Source organism: Schistocerca piceifrons, chromosome 11, assembly GCF_021461385.2.
Source record: "Schistocerca piceifrons isolate TAMUIC-IGC-003096 chromosome 11, iqSchPice1.1, whole genome shotgun sequence".
In the NCBI taxonomy this organism is placed as follows: Eukaryota; Metazoa; Arthropoda; class Insecta; order Orthoptera; family Acrididae; genus Schistocerca; species Schistocerca piceifrons.
In genome coordinates this window covers 95,078,284-95,103,167 of record NC_060148.1, presented here as the reverse complement: position 1 = coordinate 95,103,167, position 24,884 = coordinate 95,078,284, and the positions used below count along the sequence as shown (strand labels likewise).

At 42.2% G+C, this 24,884-nt stretch overlaps 1 protein-coding gene across 1 annotated transcript in view; it reads right to left on the bottom strand.

Moving 5' to 3' along the window:
• The window catches only part of LOC124719745 (protein shuttle craft), a 258,849-nt gene that overhangs the window by 192,467 nt on the left and 41,498 nt on the right, over positions 1 to 24,884 (bottom strand). The window contains exon 5 of the mRNA XM_047244946.1: positions 11,993 to 12,254. Coding sequence (XP_047100902.1) covers positions 11,993 to 12,254 — 262 coding nt within the window. The remainder of the gene's footprint in view (positions 1 to 11,992; positions 12,255 to 24,884) is intronic.

Sequence of the window (24,884 nt, the reverse complement as noted above, 5' to 3'; positions counted from 1 at the left end):
CGAAAGCGCTGGCAGGTCGATAGAAACACAAACAAACACACAAAATTCTAGCTTTCACAACCAATGGTTGCTTCGTCAGGAAAGAGGGAAGGAGAGGGAAAGACGAAAGGATGTGGGTTTTAAGGGAGAGGGTAAGGAGTCATTCCAATCCCGGGAGTGGAAAGACTTACCTTAGGGGGAAAAAAGGACAGGTATACACTCGCGCGTACACACACACATATCCATCCGCACATACACAGACACAAGCAGACCTATCCCTATCAATATCGAGTATTATATTGGTCTGCTTGTGTGTGTGTGTGTGTGTGTGTGTGTGTGTGTGTGTGTGCGTGCGCTGTTTGTTGCGAAAGTTTGAATTTTGTGTGTATGTTTGTGTGTCTATCGACCTGCCAACGCTTTTGTTTGGTAAGTCTCATCATCTCTCTCTCTCTCTCTCTCTCTCTCTCTCTCTCTCTCTCTCTCTCTCTCTCTCTCATTGTATATATATATATATATATATATACAAAGATGATGTGACTTACCAAATGAAAGTGCTGGCACGTCGACAGACACACATATGTCTTTAAATATGTCTGCTTGTGTCTGTATATGTGCAGATGGATATGTGTGTGTGTGTGTGTGTGTGTGTGTGTGTGTGTGTGTGTGTGTGTGTGTGTATACCTGTCCTTTTTTCCCCCTAAGGTAAGTCTTTCCGCTCCCGGGATTGGAATGACTCCTTACCCTCTCCTTTAAAACCCACATCCTTTCATATTTCCCTCTCCTTCCCTCTTTCCTGATGAGGCAACAGTCTGTTGCGAAAGCTTGAATTTTGTGTGTATGTTTGTGTTCGTTTGTGTGTCTGTCGACCTGCCAGCACTTTCATTTAGTAAGTCACATCATCTTTGTTTTTAGATATATATATAATTTTGTGTGACACTCAATAGTATGAATAAGTTGCATTATACAGTTTGGTTGCATGGTGTAATGGATAGGAAACAGCTTCACATTCAGGCGGTTGTGAGTTTGAATCTCATCAGGCATACTAAATTTTTATTTTCTTTTTAAATCTTCATCAAAATAATTTTGATCAATATTTTTATTCAATGTATTTTTTGTTTCTATTCCTTTATGACAATTTTAAAAACCAAATGAACACTTTCATTTGTGAATATGAATTTAATTATATTTATCTATTATAATATTCAATTATACGAAAATTTCTATCTGTCATTTAAAAAACAAAAGATGAAATTAACTCTGTACATTTCTGCAATGGAGTGAAAAATGTAGTTTTGTTTTTTGTACGGTAAATATCACAGAAACATTTAAAACACAACCTAAATATCTATTGCACTATGGACAATAATTGCAGACGACAATTTTATCGAAAGACAGGTTTACAAATAAAACGAAATTCAAATATAATGAGAATTAGATATAATAAATACAATAATGTAGATGAAAAAAACAGGGTCATAAAACAAAAGAAATTGAACCAAAATTAATTAAAAACACATGAACAAAGATTTCACGTAGAGACACAGGAAAGGAAAATGACAGCAAATAAAGAAGTTGATATGATTAAAATTATGTGACAAATGAACAGAATTAAAAATTACAATTAAATCAATTAATTGAGTAAAAATTATGATCAATGTCATTTCGATTAAGATTAAATAATAATAATAATAATAATAATAATAATAATAATCTTAGTACATCAGACTAGGTCTGAACCCACAATCTCCTGCATGTGTAGCTGTTAGCCTATCCATTACACTATGTAACGAGACTATTCAATTCAACTTATTTAACACTACCGAGTGTCACACAAAATTCAGAATTTTTTTAAATCAATTACTGGTGAGCGAGGGTGCACCAGGGTGAATGGCTGCAATGTGTGGTACATGGGATCTTAACCTATATGACCATATAGATAGTTTCAAAAAGTACATCACACCACTGGGGAGCTCTCCTTCTGAGTACATGAGCACCTTATACCAGAGTCCCTGAGGATCCAAGCTGCAGATATGCACTTAAGGACTAACACATTACAACAAGTGTTCCCCATGCCACCGATCATGTGAAGGCAGGCTTCAGCATGTCTTCTCAATGATGCTTGCACACATCCAAATATCCCAGGTGTGTTCTGAATGCTCTGACAACCATTCATGCTGCATTTCTGGAATTGGTCAATACCATCACCAGGGCTGGAATACACCAAAGCTTTTAAATATTCCTCCTCCCCGATACACAAGAAAACCACCACCAATAGGTTAACATCAGTGGATCTATGAGGCCAAAGTATTGGTAAGCCACAACTTATACACTGGTCAAAATGCTGTGTACCTGTAGTTAGGTATCTGGTATGATTTTTCTTTAATTTTTATTTTATTTTATTTGTTATGGCTTTAGGGCACAAAACTGCTACGGCCATTAGCACCCATTCTATGGCTTAGGGTAGGGTTAAAAAAAAAAAAAATTGGAAATCAGCGGCAATGGGAGCTAAACTCAAAAAGTGGGGAAACTAAAAAACAGAAAGAAAGCATAGAAAACCACTACAGAAATGGGGGGGGGGGGTCCCCAAAAACAACTTTAAACGACCGATGTCATCTCACTGACACTGATAAACTCGAGAACACAATCAGCTGATCGCGTGTCTTCTGCTAAAATGGAAGATTTATCAGGCGACAGCTGTAAACGGGCGCGTAGTGGAGTAAAATAGGGGCACTGAAGTAAAAGGTGTCTCGCCGTCCACAGTTGAGAGCAGTGGGGACAAAGCGGCGGAGGATTGCCACTTAAAAGATGTCTATGGCTAAGAAGACAGTACCCTATCTGGAGTCTAGTTAAAATTACCTCCTCCCAATGACGAGTTCAGGAGGAAGAGGTCCAAGCACAGGGAAGAGCTATCAAGTCCCGCAATTTATTATTGGGAAGTGTAGACCAATGTGCGTGCCATAAAGGAGCAACACGTCGACATAAAACACACTGTAGATCGGTGAAGGGAACCATGCAAACAGCAGGCTGAAGAAGAGAGACTGCAGCCTTGGCCACTATATCGGCCGCCTCGTTTCCACGGATACCAACGTGTCCTGGGACCCAGAGGAATGCCACAGAGGTGCCGAGCAAGTGGAGGCAGTCCTCAATCTGGTGAAGCAGAGGGTGGATAGGGTAAAGAGCTTCGAGACTGAGGAGAGAGCTGAGCGAATCTAAGCATATAATATACTGTATCCGCTGATGGCAATGGATGTATTGGACAGCCTGGAGAACAGCATCAAGCTCCGCAGTAAAAACCGAACACTGGTCGGGAAGCCGAAATCTATTAGGGGTATTGCCAACAATATAGGCACTCCCAACACCAAATGATGTTTTTGAGCCGTCAGTGTAAATAAATGTGGCACCCTTCATTTGTGCGCACAGAGCAGCAAATGCCCGACGATAAACAAGAGAAGGGGTACCACCCTTGGGAAGTTGACAAAGGTCACGGAGTATGCAGATCCGGGGGCGGAGCCAAGGCGGTGCTGTACCCCCGGTTGTCAAGAAAGTTTTAGGAAAGTGGAAGGAAAGAGGACGTAGCAGTTGACAGAAGCAGACTCCCAAGGGTAGTAGAGAGGAAGGGCAGCCTGCATACACTAAATCCAAGGAGGCGTCAAAAAAAATGTCATGGGCCGGATTAGCAGGCATGGAACACAGATGGCTAGCTTAACAATTCTGAAGGACAGCTCGCCGATTGTACAGTAGAGGTTCAGCAGTCTCAGCATAAAGGCTTTCCACAGGGCTGGTGTAAAAAGCTCCAGACACTAAACGCAATTCACGATGGTGGACTGAGTCGAGACGCCAAAGAACAGACGGCCAAGCAGAGGAGTAAACTATGTTTCCATAGTCCAATGTCGAGTACACTAAGGTGCGATAGAGGCGGAGAAGGACCACTTGGTCTGCTCCCCAGGAGGTACCATTCAGAACACAGAGGGTGTTGACGGATCGCAGACAGCGAGCCGAAAGATACGATACGTGGGAGGACCAGCACAGTTTTCTGTCAAACGTAAGTCCCAAGAATTAAGCGACGTCCGCGAACGGAAGGCCGACAGGGCCTAGATGTAGGGAAGGCAGAGGAAACTCCGTACAACGCCAAAAACTGACACAAACGGTCTTACTACGAGAAGAGCGGAAGCCGGTTTCAATGCTCCAAGAGACGAGGCGATCGAGACATCCTTGAAGATGTCGTTCAAGAAGGCTGGTCCGTGGAGAGCTGTAGAAGACCGCAAAATCGTCCACAAAGAGGGAGCCTGAGACATTGGGAAGGAGACAATCTATAATTGGATTTATGGCGATGGCAAACAGTACAACACTCAGCACGGAGCCCTGGGGGACCCCGTTTTCTTGGGAGAAAATACGGGAGAAAGAGTCCACCCGCACTTTAAATGTACGTGCTGTCACAAATTCACTAATAAAAAGGGGTAGGCGACCTCAAAAGCCCTAAGAGAAGAGTGTGCAGAGGATGCCAGTCCTCCAACAGGTATTGTATGCTCTCTCCAGACCAAAAAATGAGAGCAACAAGATGGTCAACTGCAGAACGATGCTTTCAGAAACCGCAATGCGCAAGTGTTAAAAGGCCTTGGGACTCGTGGCCCCAGGCTAAACGGCAATTCACCATATGCTCCCAAACCTTACATACGCTACTTGTGAGAGAAATGGGGTCATGGCCTTTCCAGGTTTCGGAACAGGAACGACGATAGCTTCCTGCCATCTTCTGGGAAAAGTACTGTTGGTCCAAATTCGATTATAAAGGCGAAGGAGGTAACACAGACTATGGTACGATAAATGCAGCAACATTTGGACATGGACACCATCTGGTCCTGGGGCGGAAGAGTGAGAAGAAGAGACTGCGTGTTGGAGTTCGCACATGGAGAAAACAGTATAATAGCTTTTGCTATTTTGAGAGGAGAAAGCAAGTGGTCGCACTTCCGCTGCACGTTTCTTCGGGAGAAAGGCTGGTGGGTAATTTGAAGAGCTTAAAATCGCAGCAAAGTGTTGACCCAATGAGATAGAAATTGTGACTGGGTCCACAAAGGTAAAATGCGCGACAGTGAGCCCAGAGATCGTGGAGAAACTAGGCGCACCAGATAACCGTCAAATTCGACTCCAAACTTCTAAGGATGCAGTGAAGGTTTTAAAAGAATTAGTAAAGAAGTCCCAGGTTGCCTTCTTGCTATCTCGGATGACAACAGCATCATGCACATAATTGCTTATAGCGGATACAGTTGGCCAAAGTAGGATGGTGGCAGAAAACGCGAAGAGCATGTCTCTACTTGCGTATTGCCTCACGGCATGCCTCATTTCACCAAGGAACTGTGGGGCACTGGGGCAAATCGGAGGTGCGAGGTATTGAACATTCTGCGTCTATAAGAATAACTTCGTCGACACTAGGAAAGTGACGGTCATCGAATGTTGCTAGAGACGGAAATAACGTCCAATCAGCTTGGGCAAACTTCCAGCATCTTGGGTGCATAAATGGCAGTTGTGGCTGCAATTGAAGGACACATGGAAACTGGTCACTCGAGTGTGTATCGGCAAGAGCAAACCATTCAAAGTGCCGAGCTAGCAGAGCAACACCGACCGTAAGGTCCAAATGACAGAAATTTGTCATGGAGGCAGACGAAAATGTAGGTTCCCCAGCGTTGAGGCAAACAAGATCCACTTGGTGGAAGAGGTCAATCAACAGAGAGCCTCGCAGACAAGGACGCGGAGATCCGGGATACCAGTTCGATTTTACACAGAGTATGCGAAGGAACTCGCCCCCCCCTTCTTGCAGCGGTGTACCGTAGGTCTCTAGAAGAGCGTAGCGTTCCAAAGGATTGGAAAATGGCACAGGTCATCCCCGTTGTCAAGAAGGGATGTCGAACAGATGTGCAGAACTATAGACCTCTATCTCCAACGTCGATCAGTTGTAGAATTTTGGAACATGTATTATGTTAGAGTATAATGACTTTTCTGGAGACTAGAAATCTACTCTGTAGGAATCAGCATGGGTTTCGAAAAAGACGGTCGTGTGAAACCCAGCTCGCGCTATTCGTCCACGAGATTCAGAGGGCCATAGACACGGGTTCACAGATAGATGCCGCGTTTCTTGACTTCCACAAGGCGTTCGATACAGTTCCCCACAGTCGTTTAATGAACAAAGTTAGAGCATATGAACTATCAGACCAATTGTGTGATTGGATTGAAGGGTTCCTAGATAATAGAACGCAGCATGTCATTCTCAATGGAGAGAAGTATTCCGAAGTAAGAGTTATTTCAGGTGCGCCGCAGGGGAGTGTCGTAGGACCATTGCTATTCACAATATACATAAATGACCTTGTGGATGACATCGGAAGTTCACTGAGGCTTTTTGCAGATGATGCTGTGGTGTATCGAGAGGTTGTAACAATGGAAAATTGTACTGAAATGCAGGAGGATCTGCAGCGAATTGACGCATGGTGCAGGGAATGGCAATTCAGTCTCAATGTAGACAAGTGTAATGTGCTGTGAATACATAGAAAGATAGATCCCTTATCATTTAGCTACAAAATAGCAGGTCAGCAACTGGAAGCAGATAATTCCATAAATTATCTGGGAGTACGCATTAGGAGTGATTTAAAATGGAATGATCATATAAAGTTCAAGTTTCGAGAACATGCCTTCACCGAGGAGTCGAGCAGTATATTGCTCCCTCCTACGTACATCTCGCCAAGAGACCGTGAGGATAAAATCAGAGAGATTAGAGCCCACACAGAGGCATACCGACAATCCTCCTTTCCACGAACAATACGAGACTGGAATAGAAGGGAGAACCAATAGACATACCCAGGGTACCCTGCGCCACACACCGTCATGTGGCTTGCGGAGTATGGATGTAGATGTAGATGTAGATCCCCAAAGCAGGTGGTGAGCATTGAAGTCCCCATCCAGCAAATAGGGAGCAGGAGCTGACCAAGGAGATGAAGGAGATCAGCTCTTGCCATCAGTGTGGATGTTGGAATGTATATGGAACAAAGAGAGAAAGTGTATCCAGAAACGGAAAGATGGACAGAAACAGCTTGGAAGGAACTGTTTAAGGGGATTGGGTGATAATGAAGAGTATCATGGAGAAGAATCATAAGTCACCGTGTGCTGGAGTGCCATCAACAGAGGGGAGATCAAACCGGACTGACTGGAAATGAGGAAAAACAAAGCGGTCGTGGGGATGCAGGTTTGTTTCCTGAAGACAGAAGATGACTGGCGAGTAGGATTGACAATTCATTTCGATTGGCTCTAATGCTGCAGGTACTCCAATGGATAATGGACATAGGATGGACAGAACAAGGAAGAATCTTACCACGGTTGCTCTCAACTCAACAACTGCTGAGAGCCGGTGGCCAACATCGTGGAACGGCAGTCAGCCAAAGGCAGAGGATCCTGATCCATAGGTTGTTCGGAGACAGCTCCTGCCACCAGTGATTGCCCGATTGATCGGCCGCCAGCAGTGCGCCTTGGTGACACGGAAGACAGCCGAGGGCGGTTACTGCCAGGTGGCGCTGTAGATGAGACACGCTGTGGCGGAGAAGGAGAGGAACTTGGTTTCTTATGAGCCTTCTTGGAAACCGGACGTTGAGATGAGGGAAGAATTGATGGTTGTGAAGTCGGGGTACATAAAAAATCTTCGCAAGTAGACTCTTTTTTTGGAAGTCCAGGTGTCTGATTTTGGGGCTCGTGAATTAGCTGGAATCAATGACGGGTGAGCTGGCGATAGTGGGGAGGTTGAACAGGTGATCTTTGCACTGGCCGATCTGACGACCGTGGCACTAAAGGTGAGATCACAAGTCTGCTTGGCTGCCTCCTTAGTAGGCTGAGGAGATGCAAGGACAGTGCTATATTTACCTGCTGGAGGCACAGTGGGCTTTCGACTTGTGAATAACTTGCGTGCAGCAAATGTAGACACCTTTTCCTTCACTCTGATTTCCTGAATAAGCCGTTCATCTTTGAAAATGCGGCAATCTCTAGAGGAAGCAGCATGGTCACCCATACAGTTGATGCAGCGAGGGGATGGAGGTGGACAAGCACCCTCACGGGCATCCTTGCCACACGTAACACATTTGGCCGGATTGGAACGACTGGGTGGTATGATTAAAGCACTGACACCGATAGCAACGCGCAGGGTCGGGGATGTAAGGGTGAACTGAAATTATCTCACAGCCCGCTTTAATGTTCAATGGAAGATGAACTATGTCAAATGTCAAGAAGATGGTATGGGTTGGTACTAAGTCCTTGTCAACCCTTTTCATGACAAGATGTACAGTGGTTACGCCCCGGTCGGACAGGTAGTTTTGAATTTCCTCGTCAGACAATCCATCGAGTGAGCATGTATAAACCACCCCGCGTGATGAATTTAAAGTGTGGTGCGCTTCCACCTGAACAGGGAATGTGTGTAGCAGTGGAGTTTGCAGCAATTTTTGTGCCTGGAGGGCACTGACTGTTTCTAACAACAAGGTGCCATTCCGTAATCGGGAACAAGACTTTACAGGATCTGCAATTGCATCGACACCTTTCTGAATAACGAAATGGTTGACTATGGAGAAGTCTTGACCTTTGTCCGACCGAGAAACAACAAGGAACTGTGGCACTGATGGAAGAATTGCCCGTGTCTGAGACTCATCTAACTTTCGCTTGTGAGCAGAAATTGTAGATGTAGAGGAAACCATTGCGAAAGTATCCCCCATGATTATTGGCGTGTCCGATGGCGCGCTCCTTCCTTGTGGGTGCCCTCTCTGAGGGCACTCCCGCCTTAGGTCAGGTCACACCTCACGAGAAACGACGGAGGGAACAATCGGCATGTTCGGAAGGTACGAGCTTGGGTAATCACCCCTCCCTGGGCCTGGCCGTTACCAGGGGGTACGTACGTGTCCTACCTGTCTACCCGGGGCGGGGAATTACGCATTACCCCGTCACCGGCTACGCGTGGGTAGGCCTTCAGACACAGACAGGGAGGAAAGAAAGAGAAAGGGAGGAACAAAGAAAAGGAAAGGAAAGATAAGAGGTCTCAAATGCTGCAGTGGAGAAGAGGGTAAAGAGACGAGGCAAGGAAAAGAGAAGGACAAAGGAAGGACAGAGACGTTCCAGCATAGAAAGCAAAGAAGAGAGACTATGTCTTACAGTTACAAGCGTCTGTCTCCGGATGTAAGCACGAAACATACTCCCATAAGGGGGAGAAGGGGAAGGGAAGAGGCGAAGGTGAGTGGGGGGAGGACGATGGGGGATGGGGAAGTATGTGGAAAAGGAAGGTATGAGGCCCAGAAAGGGAAGAGCCGCACAAGCTCGGGGTCCCGTGCTTGCCACGTATGTATCCACAAAAGAGTTGTGGACCCTCTGGGGGGGTATCTAGTATGATGATAAAATAAAACAAGGGCAGTTTATCACCCCTTTACTTATGCCTTGCTTGTGTTGTTTTGAAATCAACATACACATAGACATTATGTGTTTTTGAACACTGGCATTACGGACACTTGAGTATTTGTCTTACTGAGGAAGCTGTTGGTTTCTGGACCTACGTTTATTACAATAGTTTGTTTCAATACCCTCTACTCGCCTCTTTCGTTTCTACCTTTAATGGGCAAACACACTGTATACAGAGTCACGTACAGAGGTGTAAGTGTAAGACGAGAAGGAACACTTACAAGCAATAATGAAAATTTATACAAGAAAACTGAGCAACTAAATGTAACAATGAGAAAACAAACTGATGTTTCACAGGCATTTGGTTTAGATGAATGAAAACAGGATACAAAAGAGAATTTTTGAACATGTCAATTGCAAAAGAATGTCCTTATGGAAAGTGACTCCAAGAAATCAGAAGTGACCTGAAAGAGATGAGGATTAAATAATATGAAATTCTAAACATAGGTAATGTTGCGAAAGAATGCCTTAGACTTTCATCTCCTGGAAAGAAAGAAAGAGAGAGAGAGAGAGAGAGAGAGAGAGAGAGAGAGAGAGAGAGAGAACAACAGACTAAAGCAGTCTGAAGTTTGGAAACAACAACACTGTGCTGAATGGAAAATTAGAAAAGGCGGATGTTTAAATCATAAGTAATTATTATATCTTTTCCACAAGAGGCCCAAATTTAGGGAGAAAAGATTCCCCATGCTATGATGGCCTAGTGCAGGTCTCTCAACCGGATACCACTTAAGTGACTTGTGTGCCTCAATCCTACCCCACCTGAGTAATCCTAGCGGGTATAAAGAGAAACTTCCTGGCATATTAAAACTATGTGCCGGATCGAGACTCCAACTAGGGACCTTTGCCTATTGTGGGCAAGTGCTCTACCATCTGAGCTACCCAAGCACAACTCACGCCCTGTCCTCACAGCTTTACTTCTGCCGGTACCTTGTCTCCTACTTTCCACACTTCACAGAAGCTCTCCTGCAAACCTTGCAGAACTAGCACTCCTGGACGAACAGATATATCCGTTCTTCCAGGAGTGCTAGTTCTGCAAGGTTTGCAGGAGAGCTTCTGTGAAGTTTGGAAAGTAGGATATATCCGTTCTTCCAGGAGTGCTAGTTCTGCAAGGTTTGCAGGAGAGCTTCTGTGAAGTGTGGAGAGTAGGAGACAAGGTACTGGCGGAAGTAAAGCTTTGAGGACGGGGCGTGAGTCGTGCTTGGTTAGCTCAGATGGTAGAGCACTTGCCCGCAATAGGCAAAGGTGCTGAGTTCGAGTCTCGGTCCGGCACACAGTTTTAATCTGCCAGGAAGTTTCATATCAGCACACACTCCGCTGCAGAGTGAAAATCTCATTCTGGGGTATAAAGAGGTTGCCAAAGACATGGAGTGGGAGTAGGTGGGAGATGGAGGGGGGCCAATAAAGAGAGAGGGGGGGGAGGGGAGGGAGATGAGATGGTTAAATTTTCCCACCTCTGCGTTGCAAATGTTTTTTGTGTGAAATGCCCAGTCGATGCGCTGTTGTTTTCACGTTAATTCTACCAACATTGAGAGTTGTTTAGTTCTCGGGGTTTTGTAAAATTCCTGGATTCACGTCTCGTCGCTGTGCAGCCAGTTACATCACATGTACCCAAAGTTGACATCAAACGACACAGAGTTCACAACAATCAGCCTACGAGTGAGCCTACAATACATTTGCTCACAACACTAGCCAAAAAACGAGTGCCCCAAGGCGCCTGCGTGACCTCTATTTATACTTTTGTTAACAATTACCTACAATGAAAATTACAATTTTATGTAAAATCACAATTAAAAGTTAAACCGAATATGAGCTACACATTGGTAAAAATTTACAATCTCAGTGCTGAAACAAGGTGAACCTATTTTCAACTTAGTTACGAGTTAATATAACATTTTCTGACCAATTATGTTACAGGTAACAATTACATTTCTAAATTTGCTTATAACAAATTAAAAAGTGCCTGAATTTTAGTGCTAACATATATTGGAAATTCAATTAACGTGCTTTATTTATATGTTCTATTAAAATTGCTGTAGTAATTTTATGATAGGTTTACTGGAACATCCTGACCATGTGCTACATTTCTTTCGATTAGTTACAGTATTAATTTCATATTTATATTGTGTTTTTCACATAAGAACAATGTTAATCAGCAAAGCATCGTTTTCGAATTATATGTATACTGAAATAGTGGTTATTTTTGTATGTAATTTGGAAACAGTTCACTTTACAATTGGGCAATTAGGACTGGTGTTTATCTTTAATGCTCTCCGAGGGGTTCTGATAGGTAGCAATGAGATACAGTAATATTTCAGAGAGAGGGATGGGGTGGGAGGGGGGGGTGACAACCCTGAGTTACAGCTTGGTAACTCAGTCAGCAAGAGTGCTGCCCATGACAAGTGAGGATCACAGTTCAAGTTCCGTCCCAGCAACACAGTTTAAATCGGTCAGGAAGTTTCAAACTGGTGCACACTTCACTGCAGAATGAAAGATTCATAGTGGAAATAAAAGTAAATGAAGAGAGTAGTACGAAGATCTGCCTTACCGGGCCCTGAGCTGCTGCCGCGTCTACTGCCACCGCCGCCTCCGCCTCCTCCCCGCTGGCTGCAGCTGGCTGTTCCGTGTGGCCCCTGCTGCTCCCGCCAGTAACGCCCCTCCACATCTTCGAGTCAGACCTCCCGTGCTGAGCGGGCGCCGTCTTCTGCCTGCCGTCCGGCGCATCTCTTCGCACTTCTGTTTCGCCGTTTTCGGCTTCTCGCTCGACCGGGCCAGACCCCCCACTGTCCGATGCCGTTCTGCCTCTGTCCCTATTCGACCAGATCTCGAGTGACACTTTGAACACAGAAAAGGAAGGTGGTCCGGGAGAAGGTGGTAAGGAATGGTATGACTGCAGTATCACAAATCTGAGGCGGTAATACTGAGCTCTTTTGCACCTGAATGACAAGTAATTTTTATATTTGTAATATTTATTATTCAATATTTTAGCTGAAACTGAAGATGATTTACAGACTGGGCTTTACCAACTTTTAAAATTAACCCTGTGGCATGTAATGTCCACTTCAGTGGACTTGTCTTAATGGTCTTTTTTTTGCGTTTTCAATCACTCCTGAATTTGCAAATATACGAGGGCTATTCACAAAGTACATTACGTTTTCGTTTGTGTCCGTTAGGGGCGGGGCTAGCGCGGCCATCTTGGTGTCATGGCATTCCGCCGCTCAGTCGGCATCCTGCCGTGCTAGTGAGAGGTTCGTGCTGTACTCCGTCGAGTTACTGTCACAGTTCGAAATGTCAGCGTTAACTGAAAATGCCGCGAAGTATGAAGTGCGTGCTGTAATTAGGTTCCTGACTGCAAAAAACTGTACACCGATAGAAATCTATCGGCAGCTTTGTGAAGTGTATGGGGATAAATAACAATCACTGAAGGTGGAGTGCGTCAATGGGTCATAAAATTTAAAAATGGCCGAACTAACATTCACGACGAAGAGCGAAGTGGAAGACCCAGCATAGTGACTGCCGAACTTGTCGAAAAAGTCGATGCTGCCGTCCGTGAAAACCGTAATTTCACAATAACGGAACTCTCTATGAGTTTTCCGCAAATTTCACGAAGTTTGTTGCATGAAATCATTACCGAAAAGTTCGGTTACCACAAGTTTTATGCAAGATGGATACCATAAATCTTGACAGACATTCACAAAAATCAGCGAATGGCTGCAGCGTTAACGTTTTTGGACGGTTACGAGAAAGATGGCAACTCATTACTCGATCGCATCGTTACTGGTGACGAAACATGGGTTAAGCATGTGAACTGCTAGACAAAATTGCAGTCAATGCAGCGGGGGCACACAAATTCCCCCCAAAACCCAAGAAATGCGTGCAGACAATGTCGGCAAGGAAGGTGATGGCGACTGTCTTTTGGAACAGAAAAGGTGTGATTTTTGTGGATTTCCTGGAAAGAGGCACTACAATAAACTCTCGAAGGTATTGCCAAACTCTGCACAACCTCAGAAGAGCAATACAAAACAAGCACAGGGGAAAGTTGGGCTCAAAGATCTTGCCGATTCACGACAACACCCGGGTCCACACGGCAAATGCCACTCGTGAAGTTCTCGAATCTTTTAAGTGGGAGTTGTTTCCTCATCCGCCGTACAGTCCCGACCTGCCACCGAGCGACTTCCACTTATTCCCAGCAATGAACAAGTGGTTGGCTATGCAGCGTTTTGATGACGACGCACAGCTTCAAGAAGAGGTAACCACGTGGTTGAAGGCGCAGGCGGCCGAATTTTACGACGAAGGAATTTCCAAGCTCGTCCATCGCTACGATAAGTGCCTTAATTTAAATGGCAACTATGTAGAAAAGTAGTATTTAAGTGTGGCTTTCATCTGTATATAATAAAAAAAATTTCCAATACTTTATTTATTTTAAATTCCAAAACGTAATGTACTTTGTGGATAGCCCTCGTAGAAAGTCCACTCCCTACTGGTGTTGTGCCCTGCACGTGTTTGCAACCTCACAACTGACTGAAGACACCAGAGAAGGGACCATTAAAAACTGTCCACTGCGACGAAAATCGTGCAGCACAGGTTAATTTAAATATCTCCATGTCTAAAACAGAAGTTGTGGCACTTACAGAATATGACCCGGTTAGAACCAAAACAGCCATTAATAATGAAGCATTAGAGCAAGTTCACGAATTCCACTATATTGGCTGTGATGTTGCTTACACTTAAAATGATAATGTGAAGACAAAGCTATACAGGCGATTTTGTTAAATGGGGACTATTACTGAGAGATGAGACGAAATGAAATGAATTCTGACATCAGCTGGGCATTGAAAGTAATTAAATGGCGACAAGTGAAAATTTATACTGGACTGTGACTTGAACCCTGTGATATTCGCTATTTTTGGCTCCATTAAAACAGCAAATAGTTAATACTTTCAGCCAGAAGGCAAATACTTGTTTATAAGAAATGATTAATGTATAATAAGGCGTCGCATAGTGACAGTGGAATTTCCTAAATAATGTAATTCGTCGTCTTTGGGTGGAAATATAAAAAGAAAAATACGGATAGATATGCAATCCTTCACTATTTTGTTCGCTGGAGAACAAATGAAGCCTTGAGCGCTGAAGACTTGTACTGTTTTTCTTAAGTAAGATGGATGCAGATTTGTGGCGGTCTGATCTATTTTTTTTACTAAATAAATAAAAACGTGTTCCGTCGATGTTTGAGTGAAGAGTGAAAAGAAGAACTGTTATAACTTATCGTGACGACGCATAAGCGACTCAAGAGGACAATGGCTATATAAAAGAGCGCTCAACGGACATGAAACGGACATAAAAATCTACTGTCATTGTAGTACTAAGCTTAAAGTACGATATATGTTTTAGTTATAATAAATATTTGTTCTGGGAATACTGAATCATTTAGCAGTGCTCATTCCTATCATCTCCTCCGTATTATTTCCATTTTAATTATGCATTTTGCTAAGATTACAGAAACCAAGATCAGCTGTCCAATGTGCGTGTTACATTTATAAAAAGAAAACTGTTTTATCGTCTTCTTGCATCAGCTTTAATAATTAATTTCCCTTGTGTGTGATGTTACAGTTGTTTTTGCGCCCTTAAGAACTTTCTGGTCCCTTAGGAAATTTTTTTGTCATAACAATAACTTCACAACCGGGTATGATCGTACCTACGATCGTGAAGTAATTAGAAAGACAATAATGCAATTTCTTAATGAATAGCACGCTAGCTGTGACTGCTTCAAGCCACGAGAAACTGCAAGTAAAGACTATTCACATTTCATAATGCAATATTTTATGACAATGGTCACGCCAATTGTGATTGACAAAACAGTAAGTGAAATCTCAAACTCCAAATTTTCAATTGAATAACAACATCACTTTTATTTTGTAACATCACAACCCAGATTTCCAACTCTGTGCAAGTGGTCACTGTAACTGCTCTGGCTATCTGAGCGTGCTTTCCGTCTCACTCAAATTCACAACTTGGTGCACTCTACCTATGTAGCATCCCCTGTTTGCCATACTCATTGCCTGCGCAAGAGTTTGGATCGGACGGAGAGAGTGTTCAGATGTCCAAAGTGGTTAATGCAACTGCTCGTGTAAAACAGGAAATCCGGGTTCAAGACCCAGTCCGGCACAAATTTTCACTTGTCAACAATGAATTAATTTCAATGCCCAATTGCGGCTCATGTTATAATTTATTTCATCATGTATATGGACAGCTGCGGGATAAAAAATGGTGTCTGTTCTTTTGGACATGTCCGAAAGAACAGACACCACATGTACATAATCCCTGAGAGGGTAACAAGCTAAAAAGGTCATAGAGGCTTACGGGTGGAAATGGATTCCAGGAAAGGTAAACCCACTTGAAGGTGGAGCTAAGAGATCTTTGATAGTGTAGATGTCAATATGGGAACATACCAGGCAACCAGGTATGTTGTTCTTGTACTAGTGTTTTAGTTTCACATTCAAGAGGGCACTAACGTTCCCACGATAGCAACATGCTCGCACACTGGTACTGGGCAGGAGGGTATCGTTTCACTGTTACTCACTCTGGCCACCAACATTACTGCCCTCTCGAGAGTGGAGCTAAAACACTAGTACAGCGACAGCATTTCACTCGCCCGGTGTGTTCTCACATACTCTTTCAATGACTGAAACCAACGCTGTGATAGACCTTTTATCTCCACCTCCAAGTTGGGGTGTACCTGCCATTGAACACATTTAAAACCGTATATATTTGTGTCCTTATCCTCTCAGGGACTGTTTCCTGTCGTTTGTCCCCATTTAGAAGCATCACCCTGGAGAACCTCCAGCATCTATGACACACAAACAGCATTTACAAACAGCAGTAGAGAGAAATTCCTCAAACTACATTGAAGTAACAGCAGTACCAATGCTGCACAAATCTGAACGCTTGAAACTTAAAATATGGTGAGGTGCAGAGGGGAGATTTCGGGACGGACTACCTGGCTGCATGTTACATAACAGAGAAATGAAGCTATCAGGAAATTAAAAATGTAATCTGATAAAAGAAACAGGGAAGTAGAGGAACAAATGGAAAGAGCGTATACATTACTAAAAATCTAGCAGCTTAAGTAATGGCTTCCAGGGGCAACAAATGTTTGGACTGCAGTATTTTACTGCCTTAAGTTAAAAATTTGAAATGCTGTCATAATGTACTCATTAAGGAGTATACCCTATGGTGAAAGTTTGATACAATAAGATGCATATTATGGTTAGAAACTGTGTTTATCTTGATGCAATGTAGCTGATGGCGTGCAAATAACCGGACTACGTTTGTCAAGTATTTGACATTGACAGCACTCGGCGACTTAAAACAAGATTTACATACAATTCCAAACCTTCACAATTTCAAACCTTCATGAAACTACTCCTTGCTGACTAACCACAAAATGACAAAAGGAAAAAAGTTTATCAGTTATTACATTTTCACTGTCCACGCAGCCATACTTCAGAGCAAGGCACAACATTTTAATTTATTGATTCTTCACTACCGACTATTCGCCACACAGTTTTGTAGAGAGTATCTGCACATACTAGTGAGTGCATATGCAAAATTATATTATTGTACAGCACACTGTTCAGGAGATACGACAACATGAAACTTTATATGCATGTGTGTGTTTTCTGATGAAGAGTTTTTAAGAAAACTTAATGGTACAAGTCTTTTCGTTTTGCTTGTCTCCAACTCCACTTGTCACCTTTACAGTGAGTAGTATATTATCAATAGTGTTATCATAAAATGTGGCTTTTCTCTGTTTTGAGATATACTTCTGAACATTTAAATCAATATGCCAATCTTTGCATCACTTTGAAATATTATCAAGATCTGAATGAATATTTGAGCAGCATCTTTCAGACCGTGCATTGCAAACAGGGACTCAAAAAATTTGCATTTTGTGATAAATGCAAATGTAGAGGTGAATTATGCATCAAAACGCAAAATTATATAACAGATAATAATTCATAGCAGACTGTAACCAGGCGAATTATTTCATAAGAGATAGTTTGGAACAGCTTTATTTTCTGCATATAAATATAGCAAATGTAACCAATTTTTGGTTACTGGTACCGCAAGTCATTTATGTGACTTACTTAAGTCGTTTGGCACCTATGGGGGCATAGCGCATCCAGGAGAACTTGCCACCCATCTCTGCCTTCGGCCATTTCCCTTCAATTATGCCCAGCTCTTGCCAACTCTCCTCACTTCCCCTTCCACCGTCCTCTTCCATGTACCTCTAGGTCTGCCTCTCCCCTCGTTCCTTGGCGATTCCATTGCAATGTCTTCTTTTCGACTGCTCCATCTGGTTTTCTCAGTGTGTGCCCCAGCAATCTCCGCTTTCTATCATGTATCTGTTCTTCAGTAGGTGCTAGTTCGTTTGTCTTCAGAGATCCTCATTATTTTTTCTGGCCACCAGATATTCATTATGTGCAGGAGGGACCTATTTATGAAGCTCTGTAACAGTGATGTTAGAGCGATCCGCCGAACCCTAGCAGTGAGCGAGAGAAATTATTTCAAGGTCACCCGCCAAGATGGCGGCGCACACAGCCATGATATAAGACCCACCCACCTCCCCAGGAGTCTTAACTCCCGCACCCTTCAGTGCACATGTTTAGTGTTTTTTATTTAAAAAAAAAAAAAATCTCACAGGATAAATAAGGATGGTTACTTTATTAGGAATGATAATACAAAGTAATGTCTCCTTGTACAACAATATACTTGGTTAACACTCCACTAATCTTGCACCATACATTTAACTTTTCATTAGCATTGATCTTCCTCCTATTCCTTGTGTACAGTGAAAATGGCTTGCCTGTAGTCACTACACAAGTACCATAATTCCTGTTAGGTAATACTCCAACAGCAAACGTACAAAAAGATATTATATCTCTCTCTCGTTATAGCTATCAAGACCTCCAAGTGGTGAATCACCTCCTCGTAGTATAGCAACCATCAACCACGAATTGCCACTAACAACCTCTGTAGTAGTACAAGAAAATTGAATCTTGCAACCTACAAAAGTAATCGGTCCTTGAAGTAGTTCTTGTTGTCCTGTTCTTGGTGTTTTAGCTCTCAGGGACACTCTGGGATGCTCTCAGGGGCACTCTCGGATGCTCTCTCGATCACTTTTGATGCTCTGTTTTTTTCTTTACATGATCCCATTCTTGTATAAACTTCCCACTTCCAAGTTTCACTGGCATACAGAAGTACAGGCTTCACATTTGCATTAAAAATACAAATCTTAGTTTTGCAGGTGATGTTTCCGTTTCTCCGTATTGGACACAGTTGTGCAAAGCCACCATTTGTCTCCTGTATGTTGTTCTTCAATCATCTCTGGCTCCACCGTCTTATATCACCACGCTACCCTCATAAAAGAATAAATTGACAATCTCGACTTGCTGCTGCCCTACACGCAGTGGCACTTTCACATTCCAAGAATTTATCCTTATTTCCTTTGTTTTACCTACATTTATCTTGAGCCCAGCACTCTGCTTCTTCTTCAAGTGTGTGTAATTTTGCTTCCATATCTGTCAGCCTCTGAGCTAGTAAACCTACGTCATCTGCGAAATCCAAATCCTCCAAATGTTCACAGATCCCGCACTGGATTCCTCGTCTACTGCTGGCTATGACTCTCCTCTTAACTGAGTTGAGGACACGTAGGAAGAGCATTGGTGACAAAATACAACCCTGCTGGACTTCGGTTGTTATTCTATTGGATCTGTGAGATTTCCCTTGTGGAGCACACATTAACAGCTTTCATACCGAGCTTTGGTGATGTTTAAAATCTTCTGTGGTAAACCATACTTCTGCAATACGTGCCAAGGTACTTTATGTTCCATATCATTTTGGCAATGTCCAATTTGGAAAGATAATATGCGTAAGAAGGGGTCTGCAAAATAAAAAGTGTACAAATGACATATCAGTGCACTCGATGCTCCGGTGCCACACTAGCTCTGAGTGGTTGAATTATCTGTATAAAATACATACCAAGTGGTCAAACATACTACTTAACCAAGTGATCTGGCATCTTAGAAGAAAGAAATGCATATGTCTGTCTACTAGATAAAGCTCAAAAACTGGTATAACGTGGCCACATTTAACATTGCAGTTGTAGGTGTTTTGAAGTGTGGCTGTACCAGATACCAATAGACGTTGAGTCTGAACTATCTCATGTACAGAACACCCAACCTCAGCAAGTAACAGCACAGTAGATACTACTGAATGTTTTGTGTTGTGCATTACTAGTTGTTTTCTTTTCTCATCAGGATTCTCATTACAACCCTCACATTCCAGAGGGTATCGGTGATCTCAGCAGGCCCGTGTCAATGCTGCTTTCGTAGAAATGCAGAACACGGGTGAAGGCTGGCTGGGACCACTCTTCTCCTCTCTGGTTGTCATAATTATACGAGGGAGGACTGGAAAGTTTCTACTCTGGTATTGCAGCTGGAATGTTGAAATTGCTTGATGGAACAGCTTGAAGTTCGTACAATAAGTGGTATTTTCTTGACTCTCGCAAGAGAAGTCTGAACTAAGAAACAAACATAGCACGCACATTACTATTGTCAACTTGTAAAGGGCAGCAAAGTGTAGATTGATATTTGTGGGCTAAGGGTATAAACTGAGTGGAATTACAGGACATGGGTGGCACGTATGTGGAGAACTGTATATGTCCAGGTGGTGTGTGCATTCTTCCAAGAGGGCCATATGGACCACAGTGATTCGCCATGCTCCAGCCAGCCGGTAACAGCTGCAACCCCACAGAATGTTGGAGTCACTGAAGCAGCAATTTTGAGTGACCAGCATGTGCAACTGCAAACCTTACCACAGCAATTCGACGATATCTATGGTGTGGTGTGCAATACTGTTCGCGACACGTTGAAATTTTGTAAGGTTGGTGTTCGCTGAGTGTCGGACAACCTGACAGATAGCCACAAGGGCCAGCAAGTAAGGATATGCTCAGATCACTTAACGTGTTACACTGTAGAAGTGTGTGACTTTCTGAGAGGAATTGTCACTGGTGGTGAGTTATGCACATACCACCACAGGCCTAAAACGGAGCAGGCCTCTATGGAGTGGAAACATAATTGTTCCCCAGTATAAAATAAATTCAAAGTGATTCAATCTAGTAGGAAAGAGCTTGTGACATTGTTTTGGGGTACGCATGATGTTATGCACGGTGTGTTATTGATGGACTTTACTGAACACGGGACCATTGTGAAATGCTGCAGCCTACATTAAAACTTTTGGTTAAGTTGTGCCGTACGTTCTGTGACAAACTGCACAACATTAATGTTGACAGTGTCAAATTTCTGTGTGACAATGCTTGCCCCCTTGCTGTTGCTCCTTTACGTGAGAAAACTGTCAAATTTTGGTGGGAGGTGCTCCAGCATCCACCATATAGCCTGGACCTTCCACCATCCGATTCATCTGTTGGACCCCATGAAGAAATTCCTAGGCAGCCAACGCTTCCGACAGTACGGAAGTGAAATGGGCAGTCCGCAGATGGCTATACTCCAACCAAAGGAATTTCTATTGACCGTGCATATTGAAACTGCTATCACAACAGGAGAAATGGCATGAGAACATCGGTGACTATGTAAAAAAGTTGGTAAAAGATGCAAGTTCATGTTTTTGTTACCTATTAAACTTTTTGGTACTAAAATTAGTGAGCATTACTTTCTGATTTTCCCTCATAGTTTGTTTCTACTTGTGACCACCTGCCAGTTTATAGTGTTCACACTATGTGCAATAGCAAATGCAAAACAAGAGCTTTCTACATATTTCAAATGAGTCAAGATTCATAGTCTAACTTTCAAATAAAAGTTATGTTCGGTTACTACTGCACTAATTGGCTTGTCGGTTTTATATGTAGCACTGTCAAGTGTGGGTCGCACAGCTACAAATGCCCACAAAAAGTAGAAATTAATATTCTGCAGATTTCATAATTATTGAATTGGTTGGGAAAAGAAAAATTATGTCAGGAAACACCTTACATCAGAGAAGTACTCTGTTCATTGATGGGAGAATGGTGCTGCTTCTAAATAGAAACTCTCTCTTTTGATTACTTAAATAGATGCAAAACAAAAAGCAAGCAAAGACCAATTTGCAAAAAAAATAATGGAGGTTTACGAAAAAGCAAAGATTCCAGTGACAAAGGTCACCAATCACCAGAAAGTTATTTCATAGAATTAAGGCTTCATATTCAGGCATAATGTAACAACTTTTTTAACGTGTACATCTAATCATAAAAAGTGCAAATTTCACCAAACATAGACATTATATTTTGAGGTGTCTAATTTTTTTTTTAAATAGATACCTGCATCACTTGCAAAATATTTGAGGTTAGTGAGACACATCAAAAGTTACTTCTTCCACAGACATCTCTACATCCAAGACAAACTACTACATTCTCCCTACCGAGAAACCATCAATCGAGTCACAAATTTTGTCAAATGCCATCTGGAAGTCAAGAAATACTGCAGCTATGTGATTGCCTCAATCCACGGCTTTCAGGATGTCACGTGAGAAAAGCATCAGGTAGTATCAAATGAGCGACTTTTTTGGATCCGTGTTGGTTGATATGCTGTGTGACAGTTAAGACAGACCTTATTCGTCACGGATACAGCTTCTATATTCACATTAACCCATTAGTGCCGTGTGTTGTCATATGGCAACGTTTGTAACACTTAAAATCGTTGATTGCATGACATCAACGAAGTGAGAGTGTTGGCAACACTGGATTCCGTTCCACAAGACTGTAAAGATCACTAGCATGCAACAGTTTTAACAATACATTTAAATTCTGCAGTGTAAGCAGTGTTGGAAGTCATCATTTGCTGAATGACGAAGAAAAATGGAGTATAAGTTCGAGCAAGTATGTTTTACACAGTAACTTACGATATATAATTTGCTTTTTAGTATGGCTGTGCTTTATATACTCAAAAATATATTCTTTGGAGGTTACTGCTTGCTGTGAAATAAATTATGTTCATTTGGGCCATCTGAACGTCAGTGTTGCCATACGGCAATGCTAGGTGCTTGTACTCAGTAAAAGGACAAATTTTCTCTTTTTTGTTTTCGAAGAGGTTTCTCGCTTGCTGAGGTGCTGGAGATTTTTTATAATGACGATATTGAAGGTGTTGTATTTGTTGAGCCCCCAGATCCGAATGTACACACAGATGAAGATTCGGGAAATGAACATGTTGGCAGGTAAGTATGCCTAGCATTGGTTTGTAATTGTTTGTATACTGATGCCGACTTTATTATGATTTGCTATTTCATTACTTATTTTTACAGATTATTAGACAACCTGTCCTCTCGTCAACTACGAGTTAATGCTGAAATAAGGATGCCAAATAACGAAAGGATCAGTGTTGATTATGAGCACTGTAATCCGCCGGCACCATCAATGCGTACTGCACAAGATCCAATTGTACCTGAAACAGCTACACAACGTCCAAATATACCAGAGCCATCTGTATCTGAGGTAAGATCTACCTTATTATCGGACAATATCATGAACTGGGTTTCTGACAAAGATACGTGTGGGAGGCGGTGGGAGAAAGGAGCTGACTTTGACAGTCAAATTACCTCTACATTTCCAAAACCTGACTACTCAAGGTATGAAAACATGTCGATCATTGACATATTTGAACTTTTCATTGACCAGGAATTTATTGAGCATTTAGTGAAAGAAACAAAGCGTTATGCACTATTTCTTAATTGTCAGGACCCAAAAATTACAGCAGACGAAATACGGTATTTCGTCTCCATTTTGTATGTTGGTGGCTACAATAAGTTACCATCTAAAAGAAATTATTGGGACTCAAAAGATGACACGAAAAACTTGACTGTGTCCCAGTCTATGAGAAGAGACAGATTTCTACAAATATGTAGAATTCTGCACTGTGCAGATAACACTAAGATCAAATGACAAGGCATGGAAAATTCGTCCAGTTATGGAGATGCTGAAGAAGCGCTGCATTGAGAATTTTGTACCTGAAGAACACCTGTCATATGATGAATGTATGGTGAAGTACTACGGCCCCCATGGATGAAAACAATTCAATCGTGGTAAGCCAATTAGATTCGGCTATAAAATTTGGAGCCTAAATACTAAAGTCGGATATTTGGTGAATTATGAACTGTATCAGGGAAAAGGTCCTAAGGGAAAGACAGTCTATGAGCAGCTGTTTGGCAAGGCGGCAAGTCCCTTACTTGTTTTACTGGATGAAATTCCTGAAGTGAAAACTTTGCTACAACGTCTACATGGACAATCTATTTACAGGGGCATCTCTATTTTCATTTCTCAAATACTGTGGATACTCTGCCATTGGTACCATCAGAGAAAACAGAATTCCTAAGGAATGTCCACGGAAAACAAAAAATTATTTTCCAAGAAAGATCGGGGATATTTTGAGACAGCAATAGAGAAGAATGATGGATTATTGTATGTGCGGTGGCTGGACAACTCAGTTGTCACAATGATCTCTTCTTCACGTGGTGCACAAGAGGTTGGCCAAGTCAAGAGATTCTCGCAACTAAAAAAGCGAAATATAATGATTCCCAGACCAAAACTGGTAGCCAAATATAATACATATATGAGAGGTACTGATCAGATGGATCAGAATCTAGCATACTATCGCATTGCAATAAGAAGCAAGAAATGGTCTCTTTACACGGACGTTAGATGTCGCCATACAAAACAGTTGGATTTTGTATAATAAAGCAAGAAACCAAACTATTTCTTAGCTTGATTTCAAGAGAGAAGTAGCAACAGTATACTTGCAAAGACACCAAGCTTTACCAAAAGGAGCCGGGAGACCACCAGCATCGAGGGCATGTTCCAACAGCCGCATATCAGATTCAATTAGGTCTGATAAGACTGACCACTTCGTCCAGCACACAGAAGGAAAGAAGAAGAAAAGGTGTGCACACAAGGAATGTAAATCTATTGTGAGAACAATGTGTTCAAAGTGTAATGTGGGATTGTGTATTGACTGTTTTATTCCATTTCATGTACAATAATGCTGAGTTCAAGATTTGATTTTTGATTATTAATTGTACTGTGCTATAAAGTATCAATTGTATGATGAAGACTGAATAATAAATTTGCACAAAACTTGTATATGTAATAAGAAATTTCAATAACCTACTTATTTTAGTTGAAGTTGTAATCCACATAAATTTAGGTAGTGAAAGCGCCTAGCGTTGCCATATGGCAAAATCAAATATCTCGCTAATGGCGGTAATTACTTTCGTCGAAACAACTCTGTTGTATAATTTATGCCTTTTACAGACATAATAACGCAATTTTTTTAAATAAATCACGAAAAAATTAATTCTGGCGCTAATGGGTTAATAAGTAGACATAAGCATTTCACTAT